Consider the following 18,430-nt stretch of genomic DNA (forward strand, 5'->3'; position numbering starts at 1 on the left):
AGAGAATGAGAACTGAGAACAAGATTTTTAGATTTGGAGAGAAAACGATCTTATAGCTCTATTTAGGGAACTGGATGGGACATCTTAAATACCTTATGTTATTTCATCCTCACAAAAACCCAGTGAGGTGCATGATACTGCCTCTCTTTCCTAGAAAGTGGACAAAATCTTAAAGAGGTTAAGTGATTTGCCCTAAGTCACACAGCTAGGTTATGGCAGAGCCTCTTCTATGTTCTAGTCTCTGAGAGTCCTCTTCTTTTTTTGTTGTAGTTGTGTTATTCTGTGCCAATATTTTAGGAGATACTAGTAATTAATATGTTTCTCTTTATAGGCAACAAAAACATTTCAGCAAGGGTCTTCTGGCTAAGCCCTGTGGTGTATGTAATAGAAAAACTATGTGTCTTGGTTTGGGTTGGAGTGCAGGAAAATTATGTAGGATGTGATATCAGTAAACCTGGGTAGGAGTTGGGTAGTAAGACAGGAAGTGAAGATAGTCAATAATGTATACATAATTAAGCTAGTTACCATAGTGGGCAACTGGACCTCAGCTATGCTGCGGAACTCTGGGAGACAGTGCAGGGCACATTCAGGGTATCCCAATGGAGGGGTGAGAAAATTGGGGTATTATTCAACTCCCCATACATCATTGGTTCTGATAACATTAAGTCTCCGAAACTCCCAGCTTGCTCTGTGCACAGGCCAAGCATGTTGCCTGGTCAGAAGGAAAGAAAGAAAACCAAAATCTTCAGGCAATGAGCTGCATGTGTTTCCTATAATAGCCTTCGGTGTCTAGAAGTGAATGCCAGGAGAATATGGACAGGAAACCAATAGCATCTGCTACAGAATGCAATGGGATGCAAATCCTGCCTCTATCACTTCATTTTACATTTAAAAAAAAAATTCATTAGGGCTGGGGGCAGTGGCTCATGCCTGTAATCCCAGCACTTTGGGAGGCCGAGGTGGGTGGATCACCTGAGGTCAGGAGTTCAAGGCAAGCCTGACCAACATGATGAAACCTCGTCTCTACTAAAAATACAAAAATTAGCCAGGTGTGGTGGTGGGCGCCTGTGATCCCAGCAGCTTGAGAGGCTGAGGCAGGAGAATCACTTGAATCTGGGAGGTGGAGGTTGCAGTGAGCCAAGATCCCGCCATTACACTCCCACCCGGGCGACAGAGTGAGACTCTGTCTCAAGAAAAAAAAAAAAAATTCATTAGGTATTTATTGTAAGTCCATCATACACTAAAGGTATTAGCAAACTGGTTTTGAAGACCAAATATGGCTAGCTTCATAGTTTCTTTGTTTTTGAGATGGAGTCTCCCTCTGTCTCCCAGGCAGGAATACAATGGTGCGATCTCGGCTCACTGCAACCTCGGCCTCCTGGGTTCAAGTGATTCTCCTGCCTCAGCCTCCCAAGTAGCTGGAATTATGGGTGCCTGCCACCACGCCTGGCTAATTTTTGAATTTTTAGTAGACATGGGGTCAGGCTAATCTTGAACTCCTAACCTCAGATGATCCACCCACCTCAGCCTCCCAAAGTGCTGGGATTACAGTTGTGAGCCGCTGCGCCTAGCCTAGCTTCATGTTTTTGTACATAAAGTTTTATTGGAATACAGTCATGCCCATTCACTTACGCTTTTGCCCTACTACCATGGCAGAGTTGGGTGTTTCTGATAAAGGACATCTGGCCCTCAAAGCCTAAAATATTTTACTATCTGACATTTTATAGAAAATGTTTGCCAACTCCTGTGTTAGGTATTTGGGATACTAAGATGAATAAGATTATTCCCCTGTCCTTAAAGAGCTTTTAAATCTAATGAAAAAGATTAATGTGCAAGCCAATAAAGGCAGGAAATTATTACAAGTGCTACAAAAGCCATTTAAATAAGGGAACTGGGATTTCTAACTAGTTGCAGAGATACATCAAGAAAATCAGCCGGGAGCAGTGGCTCACACCTGCAATCCCAGCACTTAGGGAGGCAGAGGCAGGAGGATAGCTTGAGCCCAGGAATTTGAGACCAGCCTGGGCAACATAGTGAGACCCCATTCCAAAAAGCAAAAAAAAAGATAAAAAAGAAAATCTTCATAGAAGAGATGATAGACACTTTAATAGAGTCCTGAAAGATGAGTAGGTATTTTCCAGACAAACATAGAGGAGTAAAGACATTCAACACAGAGAAGACAGAAATCGCAAAAATGTCCCGAGGATCAATAATGACATGAATTTAGGGAACTGGTATCATATTTGGAGGTGGGGAGATAAATGACACAAAAAGTAAGTCTGGAAGTAAAGAATTAAATTTTATCTTTTCCTTAGAAATGTAACTGGCTCTCAGCTGGGCACGGTGGCTCATGCTTGTAATCCCAGCACTTTGGGAGGCTGAGGCAGACGGATCACAAGGTCAGGAGTTTGAGACCAGCCTGGCCAACACAGTGAAACACTGTCTCTACTAAAAATACAAAAATTAGCTGGGCATGGTGGCAGGTGCCTGTAATTCCAGCTACTTGGGAGGCTGAGGCAGGAGAATCACTTGAACTTGGGAGGTGGAGGTTGCAGTGAGCCAAGATCATGCCACTGCACAGAGCTAGACTCTGTCTCAAAAAAAAGAAAGAAAGAAAGTAATGTGACTGGCTCTCACAGTCAGTGTGGAGACTAGGTTTAAGGTAGCAATAGTGGAGCGGATAACGCTAAGCTACTGTAGCAATCCAAGCATTAAATGGTGCAGGTTTGAGACCAGTTAGTAGCAGTGGACATGGAAAGGAAAGGCTATGTGATTCCAGTGCAGGCTGGTTTAGGCACCCCAGAGCACATTTACCCCTGGCGTGGCATGTGTTGCCCTGTGTGGCAACACAGACTCTGAGATCCTTGAGGACAGGAACTATGTGAAACTGATCTCTGTATCTTCAGCACTATCTTTAGCACTTCAGGATTCAGCACAGAATTGCTGTTCAGTGAAGGCTACTTGCTTGGAAAAATGTAGTGAATTAATACACTGCAAATTTATGGCTGCAATGATTTGTCTTTAAGTTATGGGGACCTAACTGAATATAGAATGAGGAAGAGGGCATGGGAATTCTGCAAGACTTCTGGTTGGCACAGAAGGCTGTTGCAATCTGACAGGATGTCCCTGTTTGAACTATAATGCTTGCTTATTTCAGCTCCTTAAGGAGGCAGGCATATGATTATAAATGGCAAATGCCTGGCAAATTCAGAGCTGACATAATTACCTGGTGGTACTTTTTTAAAATATATTTTTTATCCTTTACAAAATGGCTTTTTAAGTAGTTACAAGTACAATGTCTGTTACTTGTAGAAAATTTGGAAAACACAAAAGTCTAAAGAAAAAAAATAAAACCAACCATAATCCCACAAATTGACTACAGATGTTTTTCTTTTCTTTCTTTCTTTTTTTTTTTTTTTTTTTTTTTGTTTTTTGAGACAGAGTCATGCTCTGTCACCCAGGCTGGAGTGCACTGGTGCGAACTCGGCTCACTGCAACCTCCCTCTCCTGGATTCAAGTGATTCTCCTGCCTCAGCCTCCTGAGTAGCTGGGAGTACAGGCGTGCACCACCACACCCAGCTAATTTTTGTACTTTTAGTAGAGACGGGGTTTCACCATGTTGGCCAGGCTGGTCTCAAACTCCTGACCTCAAGTGATCCACCTGGCTCAGCCTCTCAAAGAGCTAGGATTATAGGCGTGAGCCACCACACCTGGCCTTCAGATGTTTTTCTGTAGTATATATAATCTTCTGGGTAGATAGGTATATTTTTTATAAAATTGGAATCATACTGTGTGTGTATATATGCACACAACTTTCCATCCTCCTAGCTCTCTTATTCCCACTAAATCTCTCTTTAACCTCATAGGAGATCCAATCTAATCTCTCGGCTTCTTCCTCCTAATCTATTCTCCTTTCCTGCCATAATCAGCCTAGATCTCATGAGCTATGTCTATCTGTTAGCAGCAGTGAATCCACACAGGTTTGCAGCAAGCTCAATTCTCGCCTCCTTGGAGGAAAGAATTTGGCCAAGGGGCATAAGGCAGAGTGAGAGACTGAGTCAAGTTTTAGAGCAGGAATGAAAGTTTATTTAAAAATTTTAGAGGAGGAATGAAAGGAAGTACACTTGGAAGAGGGCCAAGTGGATGACTTGAGAAATTCAAGTGCCCCATCTGACCCCTGACTTGGGGTTTCACACATTGGCATGGTTCCAGGACTTGCATCTCTCCTCTCTTGATTTTCCTTGGGGCAGGCTGTCCACATGCACACTGGCCTGCCAGCACTTGGGTGGGCTGCATACATTGTATTTACTGAAGTTGTGCACATCCTTATTTAAGGTGTTTTTCCCTTACCAGTCTAGTGTTCCTAGAGGAAGGTCATATACAAGTTAAACTCCACCATTTTTCCTCTTAGTGCACATGCTTGAGCCCACTCATCCGACTCCTGAGATCTTCTCAGGAAGCTGCTGATCATCAGCTTCCAGTGTCTTCTGTCTATTGGGAGATTGCCTTTCCCCAGCACCAGCAGTGACCAATGATTATTTTGTTTAATTAATTAATTTTTTGAGATGGAGTCTCAGTCTGTCACCCGGACTAGAGTGCAGTGGTGCAATCTCGGCTCACTGCAAGTTCTGACTCCTAGGTTCAAGTGATTCTCTTGCCTCAGCCTCCCCAAGTAGCTGGGATTACAGGAGTATGCCACAATATCCAGCTTTTTTTTTTTTTTTTTTTGTATTTTTAGTAGAGAAAGGGTTTCACCATGTTGGCCAGGCTGGTCTTAAACTCCCGACCTCAAGTAGTGATCCACCCACCTCAGCCTCCCAAAGTGCTAGGATTGCAGGCATAAGCCACCGCACCTGGCCTTCAATGATTATTTTAGAGAGAGAGTTTAACAATCGCCTGACCATCATCTGATGGTCACCTGACATTCCTGGGTGGGGAGGCTTTCCTGCCCTGCTCATGTCCGCCTAACTACCTACTCTAACATATAGGCTAACCAGCTACTCTCAACTCCTTTCTTCCCAGTGTTTTTGCTCCACCTACCTTATAAATCTTTCTCACCTTGGGTAATTCCAGTGATGTACCTCCTGTGTTCCTAGACATGGGTTGCTGAGAATTGCTGGGGGAAAAAAAATCCCTCAACCATTCAAAACAAGATAAGCCAGTGCTACCAATAGCTTTTATGTTTAAACTCAGCTGGGACCTTATTGCTACTTCCATCCCTTTTTTCTCACTTCACAGAGCCCTTCCCTCTTGCCTTTTACACTTCATCACCTTCCTAAGGTTCACTATCTAATCCTATGACCTCCCCTTCCCCCTACCTATCTGTTAATTAATTACCTATCTGTTAATGACCTAATTCACATGGAAATAGAGTTCACCAAGGAGAATGCCACTTAATTTCCTGCATTTGATCTTGAAGTATTTTCCCGAGGCCTTGGCTTTCTCAAGCCTCTCTCATTCTTCCCCATTCTAATTATTGATTGTTAATCTTTTTTCCTGGCTTCTCTTCTTTTTCCTTTTCTTTAAATTTTACTGTCCTCTAGGGTTCCATCCTGAACCATACACTCTATCCACATTCCCTGATCTCAATGCTTCCCATGCCTTCAGTTACCTTCTCTCTCTCTTTTTTTTTTTTTAGAGATAGAGTGTCACTCTGTCACCCAGGCTGGAGTGCAGTGGCACCATCATGGCTCACTGCAGCCTCGACCACCTGGGCTCAAGAGCTCCTCCAATTTCAGCTTCCTGAGTAGTTGGAACTACAGGTATGTGCCACCATGCCTGGCTTTTTTTTTTTTTTTTTTTTTTTGTAGAGACAGGGTCTGGCTATGTTGCCCAGGCTGGTCTCGAACTCCTGGCTTCAAGTGATCCTCCTGCCTCATGCCTCAACCTCCCAAAGTGCTGGAATTATAGGCATGAACCACCACTCTCAGCCAGCTACTGCCTATGGATTAAAACTCAAATGTGTAATTCCAGCACTGGTTTATTTCTTGAGCTCCCAATTAGGATATCCACTTGCCTGCTGAAAGTCATTTTTTTTTCTTTTTTGAGATGGAGTTTCACTCTTGTTGCCCAGGCTGGAGTGCAGTGGTGCAATCTCGGCTCACCGCAACCTCCACCTCCTGGATTCAAGCAATTCTCCTGCCTCAGTCTCCTGAGTAGCTGGGATTACAGGCATGCACCACCACGCCCAGCTAATTTTTGTATCTTTAGTAGAAATGGGGTTTCACCATGTTGGCCAGGCTGGTCTTGAACTCCTGACCTCATGATCTGTCCGCCTCAGCCTCTCAAAGTGCTGGGATTACAGGTGTAAGCCACCGCGCCCAGCCACACACATATATCTTACAATGTAGAATATTCTTGTCACAATACACTGTGGATGAACTCATTAAGGATGCTGTGAGATAATTGTTACCTGAATTAGAATGTGTAATTTGCTGTGGAACATAGTAAAGGTAAGATTAGCTCTATCTGGGGGTTGGCACAGGTGTGGGTGTCCAAAGAAACTCTCAAAAAGGAACTGATATTTGTTGTTGTTGTTTTTGAGACAGAGTCTTGCTCTGTTTCTCCGACTGGACTGTGGTGGCACAATCTCTGATCACTGCAACCTCTGCCTCCCAGGTTCAACGATTCTCCTGCCTCAGCCTCCTGAGTAGCTGGGATTATAGGCATGCACTACCATGCCTGGCTAATTTTGTATTTTTAGTAGAGACGGGGTTTCACGATGTTGGCCAGGCTGGTTTTGAACTCCTAACCTTAATTCAGATCATTTTCACAAACATTCAACATGGACTACTATGCCCCAGGCAGTATTGTTATATTGGCGATATAGAGGTGAATAAGTCACTGACCTCAATGAGATTTTAGCTAGAGAAGCTACTTTTTCTTGACTATTATTTATTCAAGAGAGTGACTTGGGAGAATTAGCTCCTTAATCTCTATGAGCTCCTCTCAGCCAACCCAAATAAGTACAAAGTGTAAGTAAAAACTGTTTCTGGCAATCCAGCTTCCCTAGCCTTCCCTGACCCTTTTATTCAGATTACCTGCTACTGCTAAGCAGATTGCCTGCTGCTTTCTGTTCCGTGTTGTCTGCGTGAGGCACTGTGCTAAGCTTGTGGATGCACATATAACTGAGTCCTCCAAGAACCCAAGAGATAGGAGAACCAGGCGCTCAATGAGTAGGAATAGGTTTTCCCAGACACTGTTACATGTTTGTTCAGGGTGTAGATGGGGCTGTAAAGAATGAAAGGTCACTTCCATCTGTGAAGGAGGGTGTTTGCAAAATGTTTAAAGCCCAAGGTAGCTGAGATGTGGGTCTCCAAGGGGACACTAGAAGGAGAAGACAAAAGATTAGTTCATTCCTCTTTTCTTTCCTTAGAACACTTACAGGGCCTAAATCTCCTAAAATATTTTCTCTCCCTTTCTCAACTCCCTTTTGCCTGAAAATCATAGCCTTTCCTAAACTTGATGTTTCACTTTCTTGCTCTGTAGCACATCACAAAGGGTGAAAAACAAAACAACAACAACAACAACAACAACACCACAGGACTTGCTGTCTGTGAACAAAACAGGCTATGCCTTATTTTGCTTCTCCCAAATATAAGCGTGATCTTGTTTCTTCTACATCCAGCAAACGACAGTCAAGGTCTTGTAGGTTTCTGTGTTTTCCCTTAATAAAGCAGTATTCTAGAAATGTTGTTTTATTTGATGCTCAACAAATACCAATTAAGAAACATGACAACAATAACAAAAAGCAGTTGGTGTGAAGTTTAGGAAGAGAAGACAGCAAACCAACAACAACAGAATACATTATGAAGTAATTTGTACCTAAACTCTTGGCTGTGGAAAAGTTGCAAATCATTTTTGCTAGAAACTAAGGGAAAAAATTAATGGTCTAAATAGCTGTGTAAAGGAAGGAAACTTCCTATTGAGAAACACAAGCCATTATTGTTCTTCCTTTTTAAAAACAAAACAGTCCAGGCCTGGTGGCTTGTGCCTGTAATCCCAGCACTCTGAGAGGTTAAGGGGGTGCAGGGGCTGGATCACCTGAGGTAGGGGTTTGATACCAGCCTGGTCAACATGGTGAAACCCCGTCTCTACTAAAAATACAAAAATTAGCCGGGCGTGGTGGTGGGCATCTGTAGTCCCAGCCACTCAGGAGGCTGAGGCAGGAGAATTACTTGAACCTGGGAGACGAAGGTTGCAGTGAGCTGAGATGGTGCTACTGCACTCTAGCCTGGGTGACAGAGTGGGACTCTGTCTCTAAATAAATAAATGAATAAATACATACATACAAAACAAAGCTTGGCTAAGTGATTATTCAGTTACAAAAGTAAGAAACCTTGGTATTATCTCTGATTCTTCTTACTCCCTCCTCATTTAATTCCATTGCTTAGTGAGTTTTAAAATCTTATCTCCAAAATGTTTCTCAATAAATATACAGAATAGTATCTTTCCTATTCTTCATCCATGCTGTCATTGTCCAAACTGAAACTCTCTATTGCTTAATTAGCATTTTAAAACTCTCTTTGTCTTCTTATCTCATCTTGCTCCTCTCCATTTTGTCCTCAATTTTGCTGCCAGACGGTCTTTCAAAAATCATGTCTTTAGTTTAATATTTATTGATATTCTGAATGCTGGGATGAATCTGTCCCAGCTCCTGTCCTTGATGAGTTTTTGATGTTTTATGGTTAACATTGACTCTACCTTTCAGTTCTGAGTCTAATCCTCTTTTTCTGCTCTGCATCAGCTGCCACATCAGTTCTACAAGATGCCAGTCACTGAGGAATGTAGGAACTACAGCCAATGTGTCTCCACCATGTGTAACTTCAGCTAATTATCTAAAGCATGTAGTTTGACACTTTGTGTAGAATGTAGAAAAAGTGCTGTGGAATTGGACATGGTTTTAGGAGTCAAGAATGGCACTTGATCCTGGCTCTCCCTGATCACCTGTGTTTTGACATTTGAAGCTAAGTAGAGCCTGCTGATGCCTGGTGACCCTGATGAAAGTTAAAACTGATTTAGAAGTTGATGACGTTGCCTGTGTCATGTCCAAGACATTTATTTACTACACTTAATCTTAGCCAAAAGACTGAGAAGTGATCAAGACATTTACACATAGACAATGCAGATAAGCTTGCTGCTGGGATGAAATGGATCTGGCATAAAAAGACCTAGATTCTAATTCTGGTTCTGCTATTTACTAGTTGTGTGACTTTGGGCAAGCCACTAAATAACTCTGTGTCCCAGTGTCCTCATATGTGAAACAGGTGTGATAGTACAAATCTTGAAGGATTGTTGAGGGGAATAAAGGAGACAATGTAACTGATGGAGTTTAGCAGAATCCTTGAAACTTTTTGGTCGGTTTCAATGGAACACATAATTCAGATCAAACATTAATTATTAAGCACCTTCTGTGTGCCAAGAACTGGGCTAGTTTCTAGGGCTACAAAGATAAAGCCTGGTTCCTGCTGTTAAGAAGCTAATGGAGGGATACTAATGAACACTATATAAATGTTTTAACTCAATCTGAGTCATGATGTTTCAAGATCCCCACAGTTTGCTTATCCCAGAAGACATCAGCAACACGAGCCATTCTGCTGATTAGTCTGGAACATCAAGTTTCTATAGGAAGTGTATAGTGTGTTTTGAGGAGGCCATGTAGCATGATGAAAAGACAGATATATGTTTATATGGACTCAGATATGTTAATTCGCTAATTAATACTCTAAGATACCTGGGTAAGTTTGTTCATTTCTTTGAATCTCATTTCCTTATTTGTAAAATGTGGAGATTAAAATACTCACAGGGTTATTGTGATGATTAAATGTGATAAGGTATATCACATTCCTGGCACAGTCCCTGGCATAGGGTAGGTAACAAATGGTGGAATTAATAAGAAAAAAATATATCCAAAAGGAAAGAGAAATGACTTTGTACCACACTCAGTTGCATGCATGTTTCATGTCCTGGTTAGCTCCTGAATAGGAACCATGTCTCCTAAACCAAGCCTTGCCTTTTCTTCTCTTTTTTTTCTTTTTCTTTTTCTTTTTTTTTTTTTTTTTGAGACAGGGTCTTGATCTGTTGCCTTGCCTAGGCTGGAGGGGAGTGGCGCGATTTCTGCTTACTGTATCCTTGACCTCCTGGGTTCAAGCAATCCTCCTGCGTCAGCCTCCCAAGTAGCTGGTACTACAGGCATGTGCCACCACAACCTCGCTAATTTTTAAATTTTTTGTAGAGACAGGGTCTCACTTTGTTGTCCAGGCTGTTCTTTGTTGCCCAGGAGTTTCACTTTGTTGCCCAGGCTGGTCTGTAACTCCCGGGCTGAAGTGATCCTCCCACCTTGGATTCCCAAAGTGCTGGGATTACAGGCATGAGCCACTGAGCCTGGCCTGGCTTTCTCGAAGATGCCAAACATCTTCCTTATCCCCAGAAACCTTTATTAAATTGTAATCTATAGAAAAGAGACTATCCCAAGGAAAAGAAAGGAAAGGAGAAACAGGATGCTCATTTTTTTTGACTATAATCCCTTTCAGATATGTTCTTATTTACTTCTTCTTCAAATTTCTTGTAGAGATATATTCTTATTTACTTCTTTTTCAAATTTCTTGTAGAGACAGTGTCACACTCTGACATCCAACTCAGGCTGGAGTGCAGTGTCGTGATCTTGGCTCACTGCAGTCTTGACCTCCTGGGCTCAAGCAATCCTCCTACCTCAGTTTCCTGAGAAGGTAGGACTACAGATGTGTGCCACCATAGCCAACAAACGTTTTTAGTTTTAAATTTTATTTTTTTTGTAGAGATGGGGTCCCGCTATGTTGCCCAGGCTGGTCCCAAACTCCTGGCCTCCAGCGATTCTCCCACTTCAGCCTCCCAAAACACTGGGATTACAGGTGTCAGCCAACAAGCCCGGCCCACACCACATTTCTTTGGGAAAATTCTAAGAACTAATAATTATTTACTTATTTATTTATGTATTTCTCCTGTTGCCTGTATAACTGCAGAATAAGAGCTAATATTAACAGAGTGCTTACTATCTACCAGGCTCTCATCTAAGCTCTTTACCCACAGGAGCTCACTTAATCCTTGAAACAACCTTCGTAGACAGCTACTGTTGTTACTCACATTTTAAAGAAGGGGACACTGAGGCATAGAGAAGTTAGCAAACTTGCCTAAGGCCATGTAGCTACTAAGTGATGACTCTGGATATTAAAACTCTGGTACTATGGCACCAGGATCCACATTCTTAACTACTAAGCTTTGAGCCTCTTCTCAACTAGAAATAGAAACTCAGCCCAGCTCAGTAGCTCACACCTGTAATCCCAACACTTTGGGAGGCCGAGACGGGTGGATCACCTGAGGTCAGGAGTTCAAGACCAGCCTGGCCAACATGGTGAAACCCCGTCTCTACTAAAAATACAAAAGTTAGCTAGGCATGGTGGCAAGCACCTGTAATCCCAGCTACTCGGGAGGCTGAGGCAAGAGAATCACTTGAACAGGGAGGTGGAGATTGCAGTGGGCCGAGATTGCGCCACTCCTCTCCAGCCTGGGCGATAAGAGTGAAACTCTGTCTTAAAAAACAAACAAACAAACAAAAAACATACACACACACACAAAAGAAAAGAAAAGAAACAAACTCATTCTTTTCTATACCATCTAACTACTGACCCACTGGCATCTGAACCCATACTCTCTGCTCTTCCTTCTTGTTACTCTTGATGAAGTATCTCTGCTACTATCAAAAGTCAACATTTGCACTTGGGCTTGGGGTCTCAGTCTTTTCCTTTCTTTCTTTTTTGTATTTTATTCCAGTGTTTTGCCAACATAAAAAGTAGTCTCAATCTTATGAAGGGCTTCACTGCTGCTATTCTCTCTTTTCTCTAGGATGTCCCCAGTTTTTCCCTCTCTTGAAAATCAGGAAAATAATATTCTCTAGTGTCTTCAATCTAAATAATAATTTTAAAAAAGGACAAAGAAAGCCCTTCCCTTGACCACACCTCCGTTTCCAGTTAGTGCCTCATCTTTTAGTTTCCTTTTTAGCTCTTTCTCTTGATATTTGCAGGGCTGGCTTTTTCTTATCCTCTATATCTAAATTTAAAGCCACTTCCTAAGAGGCCTGCCCTGACCACCCATTATAAATCAGCTACCCATTGACTTTTTATTAAAATAATTTATTAAATTATTTGCAGTGTTAATCAGTATTGGATATTTTTCTTGTTTACTTGTTTAGTGTTTGCTTTCATCACAGAATTTAAGCTCTGAGACAGCTTATTCACTGCTGTATTCCCAGGACCTCCAACAGTGCCTAGATATAGTAGGTGGTCAATAAATCCTTTTTTGTGTGTGTGTGTGTGTGTGAGATAGAATCTGGTTCTGTCACCCAGGCTGCAGTGCAGTGGTGCAATCTCGGCTCACTGCAACCTCTGCCTCCCAGGTTCAAGAGATTCTTGTACCTCAGCTAGGACTACAGGGTGCACCACCACACTCTGATAATTTTTGTATATTTAGAAAAGACGGGGTTTCAACACGTTGGCCAGGCTGGTCTCGAACGCCTGACCTCAAGTGATCTGCCTGCCTCGGCCACCCAAAGTGCTGGGATTACAGGGGCGAGCCACCGTGCCCGGCCAATAAATACTTAAATTGCCCTCGTTGGGTGTTAGTGATCTATCCCTACTTCTTTGTCCTTGTCTCCCACCACTTTCTCCCTGGCTTACTGCTCCACGCACACTGACCTCCTTGCTGATCCCTCAAGATGCCACGCTCACTCCTAAAATCTGGTCTTTGCATTTGCTATTCCTTCGTCTTGGAAGGCTCTTCCACCAGGCTCCCTCCTTCACTTTCTTCAGCTCTTTGCTTAAAAGTTACCTTTTCATTCAGGCCTTCCCTTCCTTTAAATTTGGGAATTTAAAATAGCAGCTCCAACGCTCTCTCCTCCCTTGATTATGGTTTTCTCCATAGCATTTATGATTTTTTTTTTTTTTTTTTTTTTTGAGACGGAGTCTCGCTCTGCCGCCCAGGCTGGAGTGCAGTGGCCGGATCTCAGCTCACTGCAAGCTCCGCCTCCCGGGTTCAGGCCATTCTCCTGACTCAGCCTCCCGAGTAGCTGGGACTACATATGATTTTTTAATGTATGATATAATTTACTATTTATTTTACCATTCCCCTCACCTGTCATGAAGGCTCTGTTGTATCCCCAATGCCTAGAAGAATGCCTCGCACAAAATAGCGAATATTTATTAAATGAATGAATTTGTGGAATGAATGCATAAATGAATATCAGATATGAAATCTTTTGGAAGTGGAAGGTATCATGGCCAGTAAAATTATTTATTAATATGTTCATAATCTTTTTTCTTTACTCTAATCCCATGATAGATTGTAAATAATCTTAATAGCAGTATTCGCGTTTGCATTCTCGCATCCCTGGCAATGGAGTCCTACACACAATAGGCGCCCAAAGAAAGCATGTTTGACTTGATCGCTGGGAGCATCTGCCGGCACCGCCCAGGACCCGCCCCGAACCCGCCCCGCCCCCTGTAGCCCCGCCCCCCGCATGCTGAATGCCATATAGGCGAGTGACGTCAGGCCGTTTGTTGTCATTGGCGGCTCCCAAGATGGCGTCCATCATGGAAGGGCCGCTGAGCAAATGGACTAACGTGATGAAGGGCTGGCAGTACCGTTGGTTCGTGCTGGACTACAATGCAGGACTGCTTTCCTACTACACGGTGAGTCCTTGGAGGGCACAGCTCCAGGCGCCTCGGGGCCGCGTTTCCTGGGTGGAGGTGGGGAACCGGGGTTTTAGGTGGCTGAGTTGAGATTGCTAGTCTGGGGGTGCCGCCGTACGAGAGGGTTCCCTTGTTGGGGAGGGTTTTACGTCTCGGATAGCCAATGAGGGTGAGGGAGAGAGGGGCGCAGCCAATAAATAGAAACTAGCTGTCTGATTTATGGGTTGGGGGTGAGCCAAGTTTCTTTCTTAGGGTCCGCTGTTAAGCGATAGTGGGGTCCGGCATGGTTGTGAGTGGGCAAGGGTGGTCGTAGTCATGGCTTAAAAGGTCCAGTCGTGCGGTTCATGCCGTCTTCATATGTTGTCGTGGACTTTACACTGTCCCACCAGGCCCGGTAGCCGGCCGCACCCCTTAGCTTCCCTCCAGGGATTGAAGCGCTCTGCGTCTTCGGAAGAGTGACCGGAGGAGCCGGGGCAGGTCCAAAGGTGACCAGCTCTCGGGCAACACCAGGGGGTCCGAAATCCCTCCAGTCGGTTCAGGTTGTGTGTCTCATTCAAGGGACGCACCCCTCTATTTAGCGGGAGGCGAGCTCAAACGACGCCTTAACTTTTGAGAGCCGAGGATTTCCTACACGCGAGTCTCTTGTCGGCGAAGAGAGACAAGGGATAGTGCAGTGTCCTCTTATAGTTATATTCTGGGTTCAGGGCTTCACTGTTAACATGAGTTGGTGGCTATGGACAAGTAGATGAATTGCTATGAATCTTATGTGGTTTTTTGTTTTGCTTTGTGTGTGTGTGTGGGGGGGGGGGTTTGTTTTTGAGACGGAGTCTCGCCCTGTCGCCCAGGCTGGCGTGCAGTGGCATAATCTCAGCTCGCTGCAACCTCTGCCTCCCGGGTTCAAGCGATTCTCCTGCCTCTGCCTCCCGAGTAGCTGGGATCACAGGCATGCGCCACCACACCCAGCTAATTCTTGTATTTTTAGTAGAGACGGGGTTTCACCATGTTGGCCAGGCTGGTCTTGAATTCCTGACCTCAGGTGTTCCGCCCGCCTCGGCCTCCCAAAGTGCTGCCGGACGTGAGCCACCGCGTGCGGCCTTGAATCTTATGTTTTGACTATCCCCTCCACCCTCATCGCATTCGATATGGAGGGTGGGTGGTATTAGGGAGGTAACTTACTTAGAAAGGTACTTTCTCCGAATGGTGTATAGTTAACGATAGCTGATATGAGGGAAGAAAATACTTAAAAGGACAAAATAGAATGCCCAGAAAGCTTTAGAAAATAATAGAAGACAGAAAGAAAAACATATGATTATGGAAGAAGGGTTAATGTTGATGAGAGAAAGGGGACACTGAATTTATTTGTTCATTTAAAAAATATCATTGAGCTGCTATGTACGTTTTCATGCCAGCAAGAATCAACAGTAATAAAGACATTTACTGTTCCTCTTCTCTGGAGCTTATATAGTAGCTTAGTGAGTCCTTTAATTCATTTCACTCCTAATGACTCTGCAAGGTGGTTATTCATTATCTCCATTTAATATCCCCAGTAAGAGTTTTGAAAAATGAGGCTCCAGGCTTTTAAAGCAATTTGCCCAACATCACATAGTACTAAGTGATGGAATCAGGATACCAAATTATTGACTTTTTCTACTAAACTTCACTTTCACTACAGGAAGGAGAAAGGTGTAAGTTGTGAGTTACTAAAGGCAAGCTTGCAAAAGTGAAAGTATTACTTTCATCATCCTTCAACTGTCAGCTTTCTTTCTTTACATAGTTTTTAAAGGGAAAAAAAGACTAAACCTTAATGAGTCTTAAACACATTGTTGAAGATTGTCTTTAGGTAGGCATGAAAGAGAGGCAACTGAATATTATATCCTGAAAACTCTGGAATTAATGAAAGCCATGGCTTAGATAAAGGAAAAGTAATAATGGGGTTTCAGTAGATGTGATAATCAGAAAATCCCATAAACTCTATTCAAGATAGAGTGATTTCAGTGAGTGGCACTATGCAGTTAAGTTACTTTAGAAATCCCAAATTTGTGTGGATCTGAATCTAGGACCATACTGGAGAGGCCCCCAAGCTGAGGTTCTTGGGAATGCCTAGCCCAGAAAGAATCTTCCTTTTTCCTCTTTTTCTTCCTTTCATGTATCCTTTTTCTGCTTTATTGCCCTTTTAGTTTTTGAATACTTGGACAAATATCTCCTTTCTTACTGGCTAAATATAGGGTTTAAAAAAAATACTTTTTTTCCCCCTCAATACTTACCCTTCTTTTTGAGACTAGATTCCCTAAAACATTATCCTTGCCAGAGAAAGGAAGTATCGTATTTCTCACTAATGACTGTTTAGAATATTTTTTTTCTTTTCTAGTTCTTTGATATTAAAGTATTTGCTTACAGAGAAACAACAGAGAATTGTACCATCTTGTGAAAATAAAATGATAGCCAATCTCAAATTAGAAGAGATCTAGTAAAGATGGGAAAAGGATAGATATTTATTTAAAACGGAAGGTAGGAGACACATTGGATTTTGGCAGTGAATTCTACACATATGACATTATTTCAGTCCGTTTGGATTCTGAAGGATTTGAAGGTACATGTTATTGATTTGCATGTGGCTAATAACTTGGAGCTACATCTTCCAGGAAGAATATCTGAATTAATTGTGTAGCCTTCCAAGCAAGGCAGTAAATAGCATACCTTTAATTCTTGTTTCCAAAATCACTTGACTTGTAGTCTGTCTCTGTGGTTGTATATATTCTAGGGTGGTCCTGAAAACCCTGAACTAAACTAGAGTGACCTTGTTTTAGAGTTGGCCTTACTGAGAATTGTTATTGAGATAATCTCAGGATTGGGTTAGGATCATTGCGATTGCTGTGAACTGAATAGATTTACACAAACCTCACTTCAGCCTGTGTCCTCACCAGACTTGGTATCAGCAGATGGAATGGTCTTTATTCTTTTATTTTGTTTCATAATTTCTTTTGTTTTAATAATCTGTGAGTCTTTAGTTTTTGAAAAAAGAGCTTGTTATATTTTTATTCTGCCCAATACGGGAACAGGGAAACTGATTATTTCCTTTAGGAAAGTAGATTTGGGCACTCTTTTCAGCTCTAGCTCTCTCCCTCTTATTTATTAGAAATCTAATATACTATAATTCATTCAGCAAGCATTTATTTAGGGCTGACTATAACAGGCATTGTACTATATGTGATAGGAGTGCAAGCATGAAGGGGAAGTAATTCTCCCATGTAGGAACTCACAGTCTAGCAGAGCAAATACCTAAACATCATTTCAAAGCAATATGCCAAATTCTGCAATAGAAAAAAGAACCGAGTACTGTGGGAACATTGCCTGGAAAAGGCCAGAGAGACATTTGGGCTGAGACTGAAAGGATAAAGGTAGAAGAGGGGAAGGACATTTCAGGTAATGGGAAAGGATATGCACAGATTGGGAAACTTGAGAACAAAAGGTGCATTAAGAGAATATTGAGAATTTCTAAGCAGCTCTAGTATTAAGGTGTGTGTGGAAGGTAACAGGAGATTATGTCCAGAAGGTATTTGGAACCATGAGGGCAGGCCTGGAGATGAAGATCTGTTGGAATATAGCACATAATTTATTAGTTGAATTTTTATTAGATGAAATGGCCAGGGAGAGCTAAGGATATAAATTTGGGAACACTATGTGAGCAACCAATTGTTTATGTGGCTCATAATCACAAAAGAAGATGTGGAAGGAAGGAAAATTGGGGGAGGTATAGATCTATGAGGAGTTGAAAGTTTAGAAAGTTAGAGGAATTTGTGCCTTTTGTTAATTTTTGAAAGGTTACAGAGTACCTACTGTGTGCCGGGCACTTTGTTAAGAAGTGGGGTTAAAGTGGCAAATAAGATGGAAATTGTTCATGCTCTCATGGTACCTATAAAATGTTGGGGGACATACCACATAAGAGCTGTGATAGAGGAAGCACAGGGGGATACATAGGTGGGCTGGCTACTTGACTCAGTCTTGGAGGGTTAGGAAAGGTTTCCTTGGAGAAGCAGGTTTGTTATGACTTGAATGACGAGTAGAGATTAGCCATGTAAGCAAAAAGGGAAAAGTGCTTGAGACAAAGGGAATAAAAGTTTTTTGAAGGAGACAAGAGTAAGCAACTTGTCATTTCTGGAGGTTGGGCTGTGAGGTAGGTAGTAGTGAGAGATGAACTGGAGAGCTAAGCAGGAGGACAGATAATGAAAGGCTTTCTTGGCAAACCATGTTAAGGAATTTAAACTTTATCCCCAGGGCAGTGGAGAGTTATTTCAGTGTTGTAAGCACTTTTTATTATTATTGAAAAAACTTTTATAGAAATTTAAAAAAAATTAAATCTATTTTATTTATTCATTTATTTTGAAACCAAGTTATAAGACGGGCTAATTTTGTATTTTTGGTAGAGACGGGGTTTCACCATGTTGCTGAACTTCTGGGCTCAAGCAATCCACTTGCCTCGGCCTCCCAGAATGTTGGAATTACAGGCATGAGCCCTGTGCCCAGCCTATTATAGAAAGTTTTTAACATTCATAAAAGTAAAGAGCACAGTAAAATGAATTCATTTCATCCAGCTTATGCAAATACCAACAAATGGCCAATCTTGTTTTATTAGTACTCCCATTAACTCCTTCCTCGTCTATTGAATTATTTTTAGAGCAGATCCCAGATACTGTATTATTTCTTTTCTT

At 42.3% G+C, this 18,430-nt stretch overlaps 1 protein-coding gene across 8 annotated transcripts in view; it reads left to right on the forward strand.

The window, feature by feature from the left end:
• The first annotated feature begins 13,371 nt into the window (after positions 1-13,371).
• Positions 13,372-18,430, forward strand: part of OSBPL9 (oxysterol binding protein like 9) — a 166,060-nt gene continuing 161,001 nt past the window's right edge. For 4 of the 8 annotated variants that reach the window (XM_050802905.1, XM_050802895.1, XM_050802932.1 and 1 more), the window contains exon 1: positions 13,591-13,721. In XM_050802905.1, coding sequence (XP_050658862.1) covers positions 13,611-13,721 — 111 coding nt within the window. In that variant the 5' untranslated portion in view covers positions 13,591-13,610. Of the gene's footprint in view, positions 13,722-18,430 lie in introns of all 8 variants that reach the window. The other 4 variants (XM_050802915.1, XM_050802924.1, XM_050802887.1 and 1 more) reach the window with 4 other exon arrangements.

The sequence above is a fragment of the Macaca thibetana genome, chromosome 1, assembly GCF_024542745.1.
Source record: "Macaca thibetana thibetana isolate TM-01 chromosome 1, ASM2454274v1, whole genome shotgun sequence".
Lineage (NCBI taxonomy): Eukaryota > Metazoa > Chordata > Mammalia > Primates > Cercopithecidae > Macaca > Macaca thibetana.